Raw genomic sequence first — 16,990 nt, forward strand, 5'->3', positions numbered from 1 at the left:
GGGATAAGTTACCCAATATCTCCACCTCTCTAAAATAGAGGGAAGTAGAATCTCTTGTCTCATAGAGTCAATCCCATCGATGGCATTAAGTGAAATCATTCATCTGAAGGTCTTAAAATGCAGAGTCAGAAACTTGGTGAACACGAGCAAGTGTGAGTTGTTAATGGAAGATTGAGGAACAAGACAATCAGAGGAATAAAATGTCTAGAATGAAGAAAGAGAAAGGAAATTGTTCCCAAGGATTACATGACTTTTCACCTTTGCAAATCACACAAGAAATTCATTCCAACACCCAAAATAGGACTATTTCAAAATGCAATCAAATACTGTCAGATCATTCACTGCCTGGAGACCAGGCAAGCCACGGGGGAGAGAAGGAATAGGGTGAAGGACAAAGCTCTTCGGGTCTTACAAAACATCACTTGAAGCTTAGGCCTCCTCTACTTGGGATAAAAATCCCTGCAGTCACATATCCCAAAGATTCTAATATTTTCTAAGACTCCACTGTGCCTTTTTATTTTAATACCCTGACATCTGGAATCCTAAAAGCCTAATGTTTAACCATAAATATCTGCTGAGATTAAAGAGCTATATACCAAGTTTCAATCTTTGGGACCCATAATTGCTTGGGAAAAGAGAATGGTATTTTCCCCTCTAGCTAGAAGAAAAAGACCTCTGCAAGCACAGATATTGGCAGACAAATTTTCTAACAACCGTTTCCTCTCTCCATTCAGTCCTCTCATTTTCTCCCTCCCTCTCCTTCCCCCATTTTATAATACCATCTTTCTGTCATTCCCAGAACAAATGGGAAGAAAGAGAAGCCAGGAAAGCTTAAAGAAAAGACACATTTCAAGATCTAGCTACAAAGACTTGAGAAAATGTGGGCTACTCTCTGCTAAGCAGCTGAGCGCAGTCTCCACATTATTTGAGCTTTCCCATTATTCAGTCAGAAACCACTTCATCACTCCACAGCCTGACAGTCAAATGCCAGCTTTATTTTCTTTTTTATCAACCTAATATTTTATTTTTGATTTGAAGCAAGTATTTTTAAGGTCTCCACTATGGTTTATAACTTTCCTTCTCAAGAAGTGTCCAAGAAGTAACACCACTTGAAAAATGTTTCTTACTCTCTCATGGTAAAGAATGGAAACATATACCTGCCCTGAAGGTGAATTTGGCCAAATGTCCTAGTCAAACCACAGTCATTTGCTGGGAATAATGTCAAGGAAAGTGTGGGAAAAGTTGATCACGTGTTTAGGATTATAGTGTAATGATTCAATGTAGAGATTTAAAACAAACTTAGTATTAAACCCATTTTTATCCAGTGATAGATTATAAGAGTGACATGTTGAGGCCATTCATCTTGCTTCAGTACTAGAAAAAAATAATCTATATTTTAAAAAAGATTTAATATATTCTTATTATTCAAAGACTTTATTTAGATTGTAAATACTGCTGTATCTTTTAATATTCTTTTCCCTTTTGGAAATAGAGCTAGTGTGTATATTAGCAAGTATGTTTATGTCTATTGGTATTTGGCACAGGGAGCTCAATTCTTGATTATTCGTGAGAAATTAAAACTGCCCATTTTTAAAATGAAAATATTTATTGCCTTCTTAACATCCTGTCTGTTTACTTCCAAGGGAACAAATAGCTCTGTAACAGTGATTCTCTAATCTTAGCAAGTAGAATCACTTTGGGGGGGGGGGATGTGTGTGTGTGTGTGTGTGTGTGTGTGTGTGTGTTTGTTTGTTTTCACAAAGTTCTGGGCTCCAGACTCACACCTGAATACTGACTACAAATTCTCTCCCATGCAAATGAATGTTTAATGCCCTAGATGATTCTATGCATGTTTCAAAGATGAGAGAGCTTTTTGAGGCACTGTCCTAAGCACTTCAAATTTAACTTCCTACACCTAAGGAATGTTGGCAGGAGAATGGAGGGTTTGTTTTTTTTTCGAACTTTCTAAATGGATTGAGGTCTAATACTTTTAAAAACAGATGTAAAGCACCACATAAATTAGAAATAGAAAATAAAAACTCCAACTTTCTTTGTTTTGATTCAACAGATATAAAACTAGTCTGTCAAACTGCCCCGTATCTAAAGGATGAACTTGTGTGATGGCCTCACTGCAGGCGAGCGCACAGTCAGTGGGCCAGGCAGGGCAGCACAGTGTTGACAGAGCAGCCTGCCTCAGACTCCTGTTATTTCCCACTTTCTAACTGCAGTCTGCTTCCAGCCTGCTCCCACCCCTCACCCACATACTCTACAGCAGTGTGTATGATGTTTTTGGAGAGTAAATAAAATCACATCATCACATCTCTTAAAACCTTCAACATCGGCGCGCAGACCTCTCCTGCCGCCCCGCTGCTACCCTCAGCAGTGTGCTTCGGTCTTTCTGCCTGCTCTGTTCCCCGCTCTGGCTCTGGTGAATTCTCTCACCCTCCCGCGCTTCTGACTGTACCCAGTGCATGTATAAACAAATGAACAAACAAAAATAAATAAATAAATAAAACATGCCTCTATTAAAAAAAAAAAAAGAAAACCTTCAACATCATCTAAGCTTGGTTTAAAAAACACCAACTGCTCCCCTTTCACTGGACATCCACCAGTCACACTGGTCTTCCTTGCACCCCACACAAGTGCCAAATGAATACGTCAATGGCAGCATTTAGAATGCATAGGTGCTCCAGGAAAACTAGCTTCCATTTTTTAAATAAATTAATTTATTTTTAATTGAGGTAATATTTGGATACCCCCCTCAGGTATTGCACCATAGAGAACCCACCATCAAATCACCTTCGGTCCTCCACTATCGTCCACTGTGCTTCCATTTTACCCCCTTCTACTTTCCTCATCTTGGCTATGAAATTGCAAAGTACCACTGAAATTATAGCTTTGGTTTATTTCAATTCTCTCCCAACAAACAACACTGGCATTCTAAATGTATAAAGTGGTCTGAGTGGCGATGCCATCCATTTCTGTAGTCTGGAACAGACTGGAAATGAGTAAGAAGTCAGCATGGAAAGTTTTGGTATCTGTCCAGTGCCACCTAAATTGGATATTAATTTCTAGTCTTTGTTCTTCTCAAGGATTTAGGATTTTCAGACCATCAGATGCCTCCATAATCAAGAAAAGTCCTTTCCAGGATAAAATGCAAATATTTCTTAAAAGATCTCCTGCACTCTCTTGCTATGCATGTTTCAAAGTTGGCTGCAAATGCAAACTTACAGATAAGTACAAAACAAAATTAACAGCTCACTTTTCCCCTGGCTACACAACCTGCATCACACAGATAGCAAAATCCACTGGCACAGTATCCTTCGTACTTGATACACATGGATAATTTTTGCTCCTAATGCTGGAGTATATAATAATATGCCGGGACCTGTAGATATCTGGCTGAGTGGAGGGTTTTGCATGAAAACTACCATGTGCAAATAGTATCTGTATTTTTCAAATTTAAAATAAACCTCAAAGGCAATGAACTCCAAATTGGTTGTTAATAACATTGAGAAGGGACATAAAGGTGTGTCAGACTCAATACCACTTGGAATACATATGAGAGTAGGTTTCTCTGGTTTCCATTTTCATCTTCCCTTCACTGTTCTCCCTGCTCTACAAAAGATCACTGATTCTTGAAGAGGAAAAAATAAACTAGATATTAATTCTCTTAAGACTAAAGCTGTGCTTTTCCATCCAGGAGACTGTAGACAGAAATTGGAAAACAGCATAGAAGAGAAAGATTTAAAAAAACAAAAAGATGGGACTCCCTGGTGGTGCAGCGGTTGAGCGCTGGGTTGCAAAGCTGCCCGCAGCCTCTGCAGCGCCAGTTCAATCCCCGGCCACCAGGTGAGGGTCCCACATGGCGCGCAGACCTCTCCTGCCACCTGCTGCTCCCCTCAGCAGTGTGCTTTGTCTGTCTGCCTGTTCTGCTCTCCACTCTGGCTCTGGTGAATTCTCTCACCCTCCCGCGCTTCTGACTGTACCTAGTGCTTGTATAAATAAATAAATAAATCTTAAAGAAATAAAATAAAAAGATCCTTGAGTTAGGGAAGGAGGAACGTCTTCGTATTTTGGAAGTCAGAGGAAGGCACGATTCACTGTGTGATGCCTCCTATGCCTCCTCCATTGAAAAAAACACACAGATTGTATTGCAGTGCAGTAAACAGCAGATTCTGCTGCAGGGATCCTTGCAACAGGTACCTACAGCAACTTCATTAAAAATGTTATAAAGCTTTAAAACATCAGAAGTTTAAGGCAGTTAGTCATACACGCCTCCCTATCTACATTCAGCCACTTACTCACAAGCTCCTGCTCGTCCACACACCAACAATTGGTATGTAATATAACAACACCTGCCAGAGTGTGACACTGAATCCTGTTTCACAGCCAAGACAGAGAGTGGTGAAAAAGAAAACATATAAACATTACAACCACGCAGCAAGTATAAGCTTGGCCCAACCAGCATGTTTATGCCATGTGGTAAATAACCCCTTAAGAATTCATCAAAAAATCTGATTGGGGCAGCCCTGGTGGCACAGGGGTTAAAGACAGTGCTATCAAGTTATCCCCAGCCACTGCAGCATGAACTTGATCCCCCAGCTGCCAGAGAGGGGACCCACATAGTACAGCAGACCTCTCCTATCTCACCCGCTGCTTCCCTCAGCAGTGTATTTCAGTAGATCTGCCTGTCTTTTCCCCACTCTGGTGAATCCTCTCACCTCCCACCCCCAGCATCTCTGGCTTACACCCAGGTTCTTTTATGCATTAATAAATAAATGTTAAAAAAATTCTGATCAACCTTTTAGAGCTCCTATTTGGGCAGATGTTTTCAAGGCCACGCCCATCTGCTTTGGCTCTCACCTTCACACACCAAAGACTTTTATGCAAAAATCTATGACCCCCTTCTGAGAAAGGTTTTTCCTGGCCTTGGGGAAAAGCACAATTGGCTGTGCAGGGAAAGTCAAGAGCTGGAGTTATGCCCCTACAAGCATCCCTCAGCCAATAATTAGTAGGGATTGAAATAAATGTCTTAGTTTTTTCATGGTGTAGCAGGGATAATTGTGGGTCAAGACGTGAGCCCCTTGACAACACACTGAGTGCCAGCTCCTTCCTTTTCCCTGTCTCACTTTACTTTCTTGAGTTCACCCCCCAGTAAACAACTTGGATTCTAAGCCTCATGTCACAGTCTTCTTGTAGGGCAACCCAAACCAAGGCCCTTCCTGACATCCTTATTCTTTTCTGAAATGTCAATTCATTAAGTATTCTGGTTACATGCCCCTTTTTACTGATTCCACAGAGGTGTGGTCCTTATCAAAAATCACAAGTTCAAAGAAGTCCAGAAATTATTCACTTAATATTTTCTCCACAGCATAAACACATCAAATAGTGGGCTAATTCTTTACACTAATGGGGTAACTTACTACTATACACAGCTATTTGAGTAGATCCAGTGGTAAATGGGAGAATATAGGTATCTATCTCTTTTTCTTTTTACTAACTGCACATTTTTTCTCAATATTTAAAAGAGCATAAGCTCTTTTAAAATTTAATTCCTGGGCCTCCCTGGTGGTGCAGGCAGTTGAGTGCTGCACTGTGAAGCTGTCCACAGCCTCTGCAGCGTGGGTTCAATCCCAGCCCGACGGCGAGAATACCACATGGCATGGCAGACCTCTCCTGTCTTGCCCACTGTTCCCCTCAGCAGTGTATTTCAGTCAGTCTGCCTGTTCTGTTCCCCGCTCTGTCTCTGGTGAATCCTCTCACCCTCTCATGCATCTGGCCTCTACCCCAGTTCTTGTATAAATAAATCTAAATAAATAAATAAAATTTAATTCCTTCTACACAGAAATATTTGTCGGATATATTCAACAGATATAACCAATACATCAAAATGAATGTTTACTAAGCATTTCTATGCACTTATCACTGACTTTTAAAACCTATCCTGTAGTTACCAAAGCATGCCACTCTATTGCAAGGATAAACCTTTAACAAATGAAAGCATTTCAGAGAATTATTAAAAAGCACTGAGGAACAAAATTATTTGATAATTAAAAGACTTATGTAGAAATTTCAATAAATGTCAAATTCTATAAAGTAGTGTGTGGAATTCCAGGCCCTCCTGGTTCTCAGGGCTATTGTCTTGGTACCCAGAGTTCTTGCTGGTCAGTTAGACCTACAGCCAGGCAGGAGACCTCTCAGCAAGGACAAGAGTCCTGGTAAGAGGAACATACTGGGAAACCAGTATCTGCTGAAAACAGGGAGCAGATATGAGAGTAGAGACAATATGCATAGCCTAGAGAGAACAATGGAGCTCCTGGGCAATAGCCTCTGGTCACTCCGCCCTAGCTTACATCCCTGATAGCAGTGATCATTCAAATGGAAGATAGGTAGAAATAAGTAAAAAGATACCTTAGAAATGTATTGCTTCCAGGTTTTCATATCAGGAATAAATTCCTTAACCAATTAGCTGAAGGCCTCAATTCCTTCTGTATGCTCTTAAATGGTTTGAGGCAAATGGAATTGTCAGTAATTCACTGGTTATCCTCAACTCATTCATTACCTCAATTTGTCAACCAATATTTGTTGAACATCCCCCAAATATACAGCAATGAACAAGACAAATCCCTGTCCTCATCAAGTTTGCACTCTAAAAGGACAACCAATATATCACCAAGTAAACAAATGCTTATATAATATCATTTCAAATAATGGAACTCTGACCAAAAAAATAAAGTAGACATAGTAGGAAGGGAGTATGATGAGAAATAATTGTTTACAATAGGGCAGTGAGGGGTGGCTTCTTTGGGAAATTATCATTTAAACAGAAGGAGCCAACTATGCAAAAAAGTGAGAATAGGATTTTTCATGCAGAGGAAACAGCTGTGCAAATGTTCTGAGATAGATATAAGCGTATTGTGTTAAAGGAAAAATAAAATCATGATAATTAAATAAAAGGGGCTTACAAGAAATGAAGTGAGAGAGGTAGACAGGAGTCAGGTACAATATATATATATATATACTTCTGGTTTGGGTTTCATTCTTAGGGGAGTGGTAAGTCATTGGAATATAAATATTAATATAAATATAAATACTACACATTGGAAAGTTATAAATATTACTCTACCATTATGTAGAAAATAGACTACAGGCTTTAGGAGTGAAAGATGGAAGATCAATTAGAAGGGTATTTTCTTTCCCAACTGAGAGATGATGATAGCTAGTAGTGAGAGAATTTGGGTTTGGAAAAAGGAAGAAAAGAGGATCTAAATCATTTACCTAAATACCCTGATGAAAGATGAGACTAGTCAAGAAGTAGTTTGTGAATGAAGAAGAGATCAAGAATCCATTCAGGCCATGTTAAGTCTGAGACAGCAATTAATTTCCTCATGAAGTCAGTTGTATATTAAAGCTTAGGTTCAAGTCCGCAGTGGAGATATAAATTGGAAATCATCATTTAATGGTGTTAGAATCTTAACTTGGAAGCAAGATTAGAAAGAAAAAAAAGAAATCTGAGGAAAAAGACCTGGGACATTCATCTATTCAGAACTTAAAAAGGGAAAAAAAGGTTAGAAAAGAAGTCTGAAACTAATCAACCAATGAAAGAGGAAGAAAGTAGAGGAAGTTATTTATATTTATCTGCTGCACATTCCACCTGAACTCATACTCAGGCTTCCATTGTTTGTGGAAGAAGGACATTGATCTCTCCATATAGTAATATATATTAGAAGCATAAGAAGGAATTTTGATCACAGTCCTCTGGGAACATTGAGGAGATAGAGAAAAGAAAGGCAAACTACATGCTATCTACTCCACTACCCACTCCAGAGTAAGAACGTGTAAGTCTTGATGGAAGAGAAAGTTAACTCCAAGTCAAAGAAGATGGTTCCAGACAAGCTGAGAGCTGCTTTTGGTTCAAGTGATGGCGCTAGTGAGAATTGGATTCCTCATCTATGCACAGAGCTGAGTTGGGAATCCTCACCATCGATGCAACATGGGCAATCTCAAGGAAAGCACACCCACAGGCTAGCATGGCACGCATAAACACTCATCATTCCTGTGACACAGGTGAGCTGAGGTCATCTCTGGAGCCCAGTTCCTGTCCAGGACATTTTGTTCCCACTGGACAACATATCCAAACCAGCTCCTTCAAAAGCATGCTCTCTCTCCTGGGAGCATAGATTTCAGACATAACTGACCTGTATTGAAGAAAGATCCAGTCCATTCTGCCTCAGCTTTAGGAAATACAGAAACTGGTGGCTGCAGGCCTAGGGCTCTCCCATCCAGATCCTTAAAGAGATATTTTCTTGGATTTTCACAGTTTGATTCAGGGCAGACCAGTGTTCCTAAACCTTTCCTGTAAAGACAGAAAGCAAGCAAGCAAGAAGAAAATATATTTGTAGAGTAGATGTTAGGTGAAAAAAAAAGGGCATTTTATTAATAATGGTATATTGCACAGATATTAAATGAAATAAGGCCCTGTAGAAAATGTTATTTCCCAGGGACATGATCAGAAGAAAAGATATTCTTATTAATCAAATATTCTGGCTATCTGGACTATTTTTACATAGATTTTTTTAAGATTTATTTATTCATGCATACAAGAACTGGGGTACAGGCCAGATGTGCAGAAGAGTGAGAGGATTCACCAGAGTGAGGAACAGAACAGACAGACTGACTGAAATACATGCTGAGGGGAGCAGTGGGCGAGACAAAAGAGGTCTGTTGTGCCTTGTGGGTATCTCTGCTGCTGGCCGGCCGAGATCAAACCCGTGCTGCAGAGACTGCGGACAGCTTCACAGTGCTGCGCTCAACAGCCTGTACCACCAAGGAGACCCCCTACATTGTTAATTTTCTAAGAAGCAAAGTACAATAAAAATATACCTAATTCTAACAGCTACTGAACAGACTGTAATCATTTCTTTATGGAATATGGGGGCTTTGCAGAATTTAAAATTACCATTAGAAATATGAATTGTATTTTTTCTATACAAAATAAGGGTAAAAATAGATATTCTCATTCAACAAATATTTATTCAAACCTACTCCTTACAGGCTGGAGAATGCAAAGGTGATAAAAAAATATATATAGTTCCTTTATTTTCAAAATTTTGAATCAAGCAGAATATATAAACGAGTTACAGGCAATTGTAACATTGAATTATGGAGAATTTATTTGTTTTTCCTTGGTCTAATACTTTTAGGTACCACTAGTAATAATATTAAATATTTATTGCATGCCAACCATATGTCAGGTATTAATAGTACAAAGAATCAGATGCTAATATCATTTAGCTTTATAACTATTTTATCCCAAAAGAAAGACAAGAACATAAAGAAAATTGGACAGTAAAAGAAAAATGACAGATAATAAAAACTGCATACCTAATAATGTTTAAGTGCTAAAATATAGTATATAGAGATGTCAAATTATAATGCTCTACACCTGAAAATTATGTAATTTTATAAACCATTATTACTTCAATAAAAATATTTAATAAAAAAATTAAAAGAGAGATGGGTATTGGGAAAAGCACATAAGCTTTCTAATTAGGGTGATTTTTCTTTATCCTTTTCTTTTAACTAGAGGAGTTTACCCAGTATTATAGAAAAGAAAAAGAAACCTATCTCCCTGCTCCTAATTTCCCCACTCCTTTTCATGGCACTAGGAATTCTTTACCTAGTTTTTATATCCTTGAACAATACTCCCAGGTCATGTGTATAAGAACAATAGTTCCATATACTTGGTCTGAGTGACTCTATCTGTGAAAGCTACTTGTTCAGTTCAGGGATGCCTGAGAGCACATACGGTCTCTTTCTACCTAATAGTCTCTGCATTAAGTATTCCCAATGAAGAGTAGTGACTCCATATATTCCATGGCGTATTCAAGAATTATAGCCATTTTACCCAGTAATTTTGAAAGTATTCTAAAGGAATACTACAAAACAATAAAATAATATCAATAAAAGTTGTATTCTAGAAATCCTGGTCTTTGGGTTAGCCAGACTAAGTCATACGGCTAAGCCCAGACTCAAAGGAGAAAGAAATACCCTCTCTAGTGAGAGGAGACTAAAAGTCACTTACCAAAATGTATGCATATAGGAGGAACAAAGAATTGAGACTATTAAATCAATTTACTGTAACTTTTTAAAAGGACTTCATTTTATTCTCATTGATAATTTTATTCTTTTTTTCAAAACTCATTTTGGGATTTGAAGAATTATCAAGTATTTCACAAATATTGCTTATTATAAATATTAAAACCAGTACCTGTGTTGTAATGGAGGAAAGTAGAACTTGTTTGCATCTTTTATCTTTAGCATCCTGGTCCTCTCTGCTATTATTGGATGTGGGATTCCAGTGTTCTCTGTATCAGGCAGAATGCAGACATCCAGGTCATCACTATAGCAACTCTTCTCAAAACTAGAAAAAGTGACATCTGAAATTTTTACAAACATATAACATTAGATCATGTAAGTTACCTACCACAAATATAGGCTATATAACTAAATATTTTATAATAATGTATTCCTAGAAGTTAGTTTAAGCTATACAGGGTAGTTACAGCAGTCTACATAAATCTTGATTTCACATATTTGTATATCAAAACAGACAAAATAGAAGAGCATTTCAGTACATTAAAGTCTTAAAGCAATAGTCATCAAAGCCTTGATCAAAATCCATTTATTTTTTAGAAAGCCAAACTAATTGCTAGAGAACTAAATAAATGGAGAATATACTAGTCCTAAAGAAATCTGATAAAAGATTAACTGTACTTGATTTTCAATACTAGCTGCCCACTAATTACCAAAAAAAAGAGTTGAGGCACAATTTCTGCATCTAATTTTCTTCTTTGCATAATATGAAAAGTAGCAACTACCTAAGAGACTTGTCAACCAATCAGATGAAATAATTGATGACAAAGCTCCTCAAAACACACAAAGCAGTGACTTTTAAAGGACTGATTCACCATCATTATAAACTGCCATTGTGGTTATCAATACCCAGCAGTTATCAATAGGACAGCAAGATCTAGACCATAAATCTACATAGACTATATACTGCAGTCTTGCTGATGTAATTTTAAAGTGCTACTAAAGAATTTATGCACAGATTCATGATGCTACATCACTTGACTAAGCCCAAACAACCTACCTTGAAGTTTCATGAGGCCTGAAATTGAAAGTCCAGTCTTCACTTTGTGCAATGGCACCTGAGGCCCTCGATTTGGTTCTGAGGTCAATAGAGGCCACAGAATACCAACTCGACCCCCTCTCGGATTGGATGGTACTCTATCTGTTGATGTCAAATTGGCAGAGCGAGGCTTAACTTTGTCCTGAATGCAGTCAAAAGTGGAGGAAGTACCCACAAGGACTGAATTCCTAAGCACAATCTGTACACTTTCAACGTAGCTCTGTGGAACAGAAGACACATAAACTACTGCCAACAAACCAACAGTGTTGTCTACGAAAGTGATGTTCTCCATCTCCAAGCTGTTCTCCACATGCAGCATGGCACCATAGTCAAAGTTCTTAAAAGTCAAAAAGCCAGAGACATTAGTACAGTTGTCAAGTCCACTTTCCTTGTAGAGATGAAGGCCATGAAGGCTTGAATGGGCCACATTGTCAGACCAAAGAGCTTTAGGAGAGGAACACCTGTTACCCCAGATGTGAAAACCAAGTCTCTCTGATCCTGCCACGACATTGCCATGGAGGTTAATGTCCTTTGCCTGGTTCACTTTGATTCCTGCCACCCAAATGGCAGACCATGCTGGCTGTGTCATCAGCACCACAAGGTTATTAGAGAGAGAATAGGCATGACCCTCCAAATCAATGCCATGGCCAGCTGTACCAAACACTATGTTGTCATTGAAAATGATCCCGTGACTCCCAGCCACACGAATGCCACCACCACAGTTTTGGTGCAGAGTAGAAGATATTATCCAGGATTCTGCAGACACATTAGTGAGTTCAATGGATGAATACAACGGTGATCCAAAGTTTTGAATTTCCACATTTAAAAGTTGTAGGATACCTGCAAACAGAATGTATATTATCAGATACTTTATTCTTCCCCACAAGGCAACTCAATGGTTCACTTATGGGCATCAAGAAATGAAGATTTTTATCACTAAAATATAAGAGATTATTCTCAGCATGAGCAAGGTATTTCATGCAATTGTGTCTCCATAACAAAATATGAGTCATTATAAACATCACATTAATGCCTGAAAAGGTTTTGTGTGCAGTTCAAAGAGTCTGGAGACAGGATAGGAGATAAGAAAGGAGAGACAGGGCAAAGAAATGAGCTCCAAAGTTGGGTATTGCTGGCTTAGAGTTTCTGTGCATTTGTCTGCAGGTCTGAGTCAAGAGAGTAGGTAAAAATGAAGGGAAAATGGGTCCTGGTCACTGGACTCAAAATCATGTCTCCTTCTTTGTCTCATCGACCCATGTGCTAGACAATAGCCATTCCCACAAATATAATGGTAGACTGCAGGAAGAAATATAATGGTTGACTCTATAAAGTATTTAAGCATTTCCTAAGTGTTTAGGTGCAAAATTTATTTCTACTCAGTTCATGTCCAGAAACATGAACATGTGCTTCATTATTAATAGACATGATAGGAGCAATAACTTTCTAAAAATCATGTGAAGAGCCAGTAATAATTTTTTCTGAATTATTATCCTAACCACACTATATTTCATTTTCACAATAAGATTTCTACATTTTTTATATCAGGAGAGGTTAGTGAATTATTTAGTCTTACTGAGACTTTTATTTGTACTAATTTGAGTAGATATTATTAATGCATAATATAAAATACAGCTGCTACATTGATTAAAAATATAACAAGAACTAATAGGTCAGTGTATGTACTTTGGGTAGAAGAGACAATAACATTGCTATAGGGGGGAAATGAGAAACTTATAACTATAACACCTAACTTCATGTTATCATAGAGCATTCATTTTGTACCAGCCACTGATCTAAATCATATATATAGCATATGCAATATGCAATATATATATGCTATATAAATTTTTATAATACATATATCATAGTTTCACAAAAACCTATAATATAGGTAAAATTATTATCTATTATACCCATTTTATGGGTAAGGAAGCAGAGACAGAGAAGGATTAAAGAACATCCTATGACTTGGTCCTGGGCATGTAGATGCAGAGGCGGCTCCATTTTTTTTTTTTAAGATTTATTTATTTATTTATACAAGCATTGGGTGGTGTCAGAAGCGCGGGAGGGTGAGAGAATTCACCAGAGCCAGAGCGGGGAGCAGAACAGGTAGACTGACAAAGTACTCTGCTGAGGGGAGCAGCAGGCATGGCAGGAGAGGTCTGCGTGCCATGTGGGACCCTCGCCGGCTGCAGGGGATTGAACCAGCGCTGTAGAGGCTGCAGGCAGCTTCGCAGCCCAGCACTCAACCACTGCGCCAGCTGAGGCCCTATTTTTTTAAAGACTTCTTTATTTATGCATACAAGAACTGGGGTACATGCCAGAGGTGTGGGGGGTGAGAGGATTCATCAGAGACAGAGTGGGGAACAGAACAGGCAGACTGAAATACTCTGCTGCGGGGCATAGCGGGTGAGACAGGAGAGGTCTGAGGCGCCATGTGGGTCATCTCCCTGCCTGGGGATCATATTCATGTTGTAATGGCTGGTGACAGATTGATAGCATTGTTTCTTTAATCCCTTTGCCACCAGGGAGGCCCTAAGTCATAATTCTCAATACAACTTGTTGTATGTTATTGGTCAGAAGGGCAAATGATAGAAGCCTCCTGTTTAAAAATATAAATCCTGACTTGTCTTTCTGCTGCATAACTGTTCCACACCTAGAGCTGTCACTCTTTACCTCCGCCTACAGTTCTCTCTACCTCCAGATTCAGGAGTATAATTCAGAAAATTGCAAGGGTTCTTCATACAGCATGGGAACCTAGACTGGATTCAGAGATAGAAAAAGGACAAGAGGGCCTCCCTGGTAGCTCAAGGGGTTAAGACATAACCTATGAAGCTAGCTGCAGCCACTGCATCACGAGTTTGATCCCTGGACAGGGTACAATCCACATGATGCAGCAGACCTCTCCTGACTGGCCCGCTGCTCCTCTAAGCAGTGTATTTCGGTCAGGCTGCCTGTTCTGTTCCCCATTCTGTCTCTGGTGAATCCCCTCACCCCCACAGACCACTGGCTTGTACCCTGGTTCTTTTGTGCATAAATAAATAAATCTTAAAAAAAAAAGAAAAAGGACAATAGTGGAAAACTGGTGAAATCTGAATAATATCTTGAGTTTAATTAATAGTAATGCACCCATGTTAACTTTTTGGTTTTGACAAATGTAGCCAAGTTATGTCTTATACTAATAGTAGGGAAAACTGGGTGAAAGAAGTATGGAAACTCTCTGCACTGTCTTTGCAACTTTCTATAAGTCTAAAATGATCACAAAATTAAAAATTTATTTAATAAGAACTTCAGAATCAGGCTTGAATTTGAACGTTATCACTGCCACTTCCTCTCTGGATGACTTTTCTTACCCCTCATTTATTTTATTCATTCATATTTATTGGACACCTAATGCATAGTAGTTAGCATACTGGGAAACAGAGATAAAAGACCCAACCTTACACTAAAAGATTTCATAAGCTTATAATGGAGTTTTACAGATAACCAAGGAATTTTATTTTAGATTCCATTTCCTCACCTATAAAAATGAAGATAAAATATCTCTCTCTCAGGAATATTAGGTGAACTAAAATGATCCAAAAACCAGCATACATTCTGGTCCACAAGAAATATTCAATACAGGTTTTCTTTCCCTTTTCCCAAGGAAAGTGGAAGAAGCCCAGGATCAGCAATATCATAGGTTCAGAACCAAGTCAGACTTGGTCATTTTTCTCTGGCTTGGTGCTCACTATAAGAATTGACTTTCTGGGCCTCCCTGGGGATGCAGCAGGTTGAGCACAGCCCTGTGAAGCTGTCCGCAGCCTCTGCAGTGAGGGTTTGATCCCGTCTGGCCTGTGAGAATCCCACATGGCGCAGCAGACCTCTCCTGTCTCGCCCGCTGCTCCTCTCAGCAGTGTATTTCAGTCGTCTGCCTGTTCTGCTCCCTGCTCTGTCTCTGGTGAATCCTCTCACCCTCCCGTACCTCTGTCCTGTACCCCAGCTCTTGTATAAAAATAAATAAATCTTTTAAAAGGAAAAAAAAATTACTTTCTGAACAGTTCCTGTAACCATGTTCCAACCAGGCTGGAAATTTCAGTCAAAAGGAATCCTGTCTTGCTTTCCTTGCTTGCTTCTCTATCTTAAATACTGCAGGATAGTTTCATTTCTGTAAGACCACAACTCAGTCTTCAAAGAACAGGGCTTCTCAATATTATCACTATTGACATTCTGGTCCAAATAATTCTTTTTGTGGATGGTTGTCCAATGCATGGTAAGATGTTTAGCTTCTACCTACTAGTTACTGCAAACTCTCCCTAGGTGGAGCAAAGAAAGATGCCAAATATTTGAAGGGGCCTTTGGGGAAGAAAATCACCTGTGTTGAGAACTGATGGACCTACAACTTATGTGGACAGAGCCTATAGTATAGAAATCCTGGCCATTTTATTTAAGATCGAAACACTGTACTGTTGAAACAGATTTGCCAACAAAATGTGTTCCTTGTTCAATGTACTTGGAAAGTAGTTAGATCCTTTATTCCAGAGCTTTGAGAGCTTTTATTATGTCTGAGTTTATGTTCAGTGATTTTCTAACATGGAGTTACAGAGACAACCTTTACCGAGTTTATTTGACCAGGAAACAACTTTGTAATAATATTTAAGGAACACAAGTTTAAGAAGTAAGGTTACTAATCAAATCATTTTGCAGCATTCCAAAAGAGCTAAAGCTTGAAAGATATGCAAGAGATTGAACTGATACTTAAAGCAAACTAGAATATGGAAATCATTTTTATTTAAATTTGTGCTATTAATTTATAGCATGAGCTGAGGCCTGCCATCAGATATAGCATGCTACTGGGAAAGAGTAATAGAAATTCAGGAAAGAGATAAAATTCAAGTGGTCATTAAATCATCTATAATTTCAAAGTGGAGGAAATTTCACATCTGCTGAAGATGTTTTCTTTGAGGTAAAAATGTGCATATGTGCTGATCACTAGTATATTATTTTAACATCACACTGATAATTAAGCACAGATTAGGACTGAAAATTCATAGCTCCTTGGAGCACAAAGGAGTTATCTAACTTGAGCATTTTGTTTTATAAATGAAAATTCTCACAGTTGAAATTTCTAAGAGTCTCAGATGAACAAGTTCCAATTGGTACTGCTGAGTAACTTAAAATTTCATTTACCTGAAAATTCTTCATTGCTGGATTTCCTGAAGGACCCCACAAGTAGTCTCCCCCTACATGATATGTCAGACTGGATTTGTATATTTCGGGTCAAAAGTCCAACCTCAGCAGCCAAATGAATGTATCGGCCATCCTCCATGACATGGAAGCTTCCTGGGGCAACAGGAGTTGGGGAAAAAAAAACTTTAAAAACCTATTTCAGATATCGCCAGCTGGGGACCCAGAGAACCTGACAAATGAAAACACTCCTTTCCCCTCAGAAGTCCTCCCCACATTAAGGTCTGCTTTTCCTCAGGCATTCTCTACAAATGTCAACTGAGAAATGAAAAGCCTGTCCACACGTCTCTCTTTGGGATCAGAATGAGAGTGTTTGAGCAAGGTTTCATTTATTCTCAATAACTGCAGGGACTGGGCCGGGCTGCTGGTGCAGGGACATCAGGGTAGGCTGTCCCTGACCTCCTTCCTTAAATTCATCAGCGTGAGACTTCAGCACTTGATTGTACATTGTCCATGGATCTTTTTCATGAGGATGAGAAATCCCAGATCAACTGAGGCAGTGGCAGAACTAACGCAGCAATGTGTAAGAGTAAAGGGACAAGAGTAACAGCAGCAGCAGCATCTCAC

General features: G+C 38.9%; 1 protein-coding gene across 3 annotated transcripts in view; it reads right to left on the reverse strand.

Moving 5' to 3' along the window:
• Nucleotides 1–16,990, reverse strand: part of PKHD1 (PKHD1 ciliary IPT domain containing fibrocystin/polyductin) — a 445,188-nt gene that overhangs the window by 113,537 nt on the left and 314,661 nt on the right. For all 3 annotated transcript variants that reach the window (XM_054698860.1, XM_037519857.2, XM_054698859.1), the window contains exons 58-61: nucleotides 16,367–16,519; nucleotides 11,159–12,037; nucleotides 10,274–10,442; nucleotides 8,202–8,359 (exon numbers count right to left, since the gene is read on the reverse strand). In XM_054698860.1, coding sequence (XP_054554835.1) covers nucleotides 8,202–8,359; nucleotides 10,274–10,442; nucleotides 11,159–12,037; nucleotides 16,367–16,519 — 1,359 coding nt within the window. The remainder of the gene's footprint in view (nucleotides 1–8,201; nucleotides 8,360–10,273; nucleotides 10,443–11,158; nucleotides 12,038–16,366; nucleotides 16,520–16,990) is intronic.

This window comes from Talpa occidentalis, unplaced genomic scaffold (genome assembly GCF_014898055.3).
Source record: "Talpa occidentalis isolate TD23 unplaced genomic scaffold, MPIMG_talOcc4v2.1 talOcc4.2, whole genome shotgun sequence".
NCBI classification, from domain to species: Eukaryota; Metazoa; Chordata; class Mammalia; order Eulipotyphla; family Talpidae; genus Talpa; species Talpa occidentalis.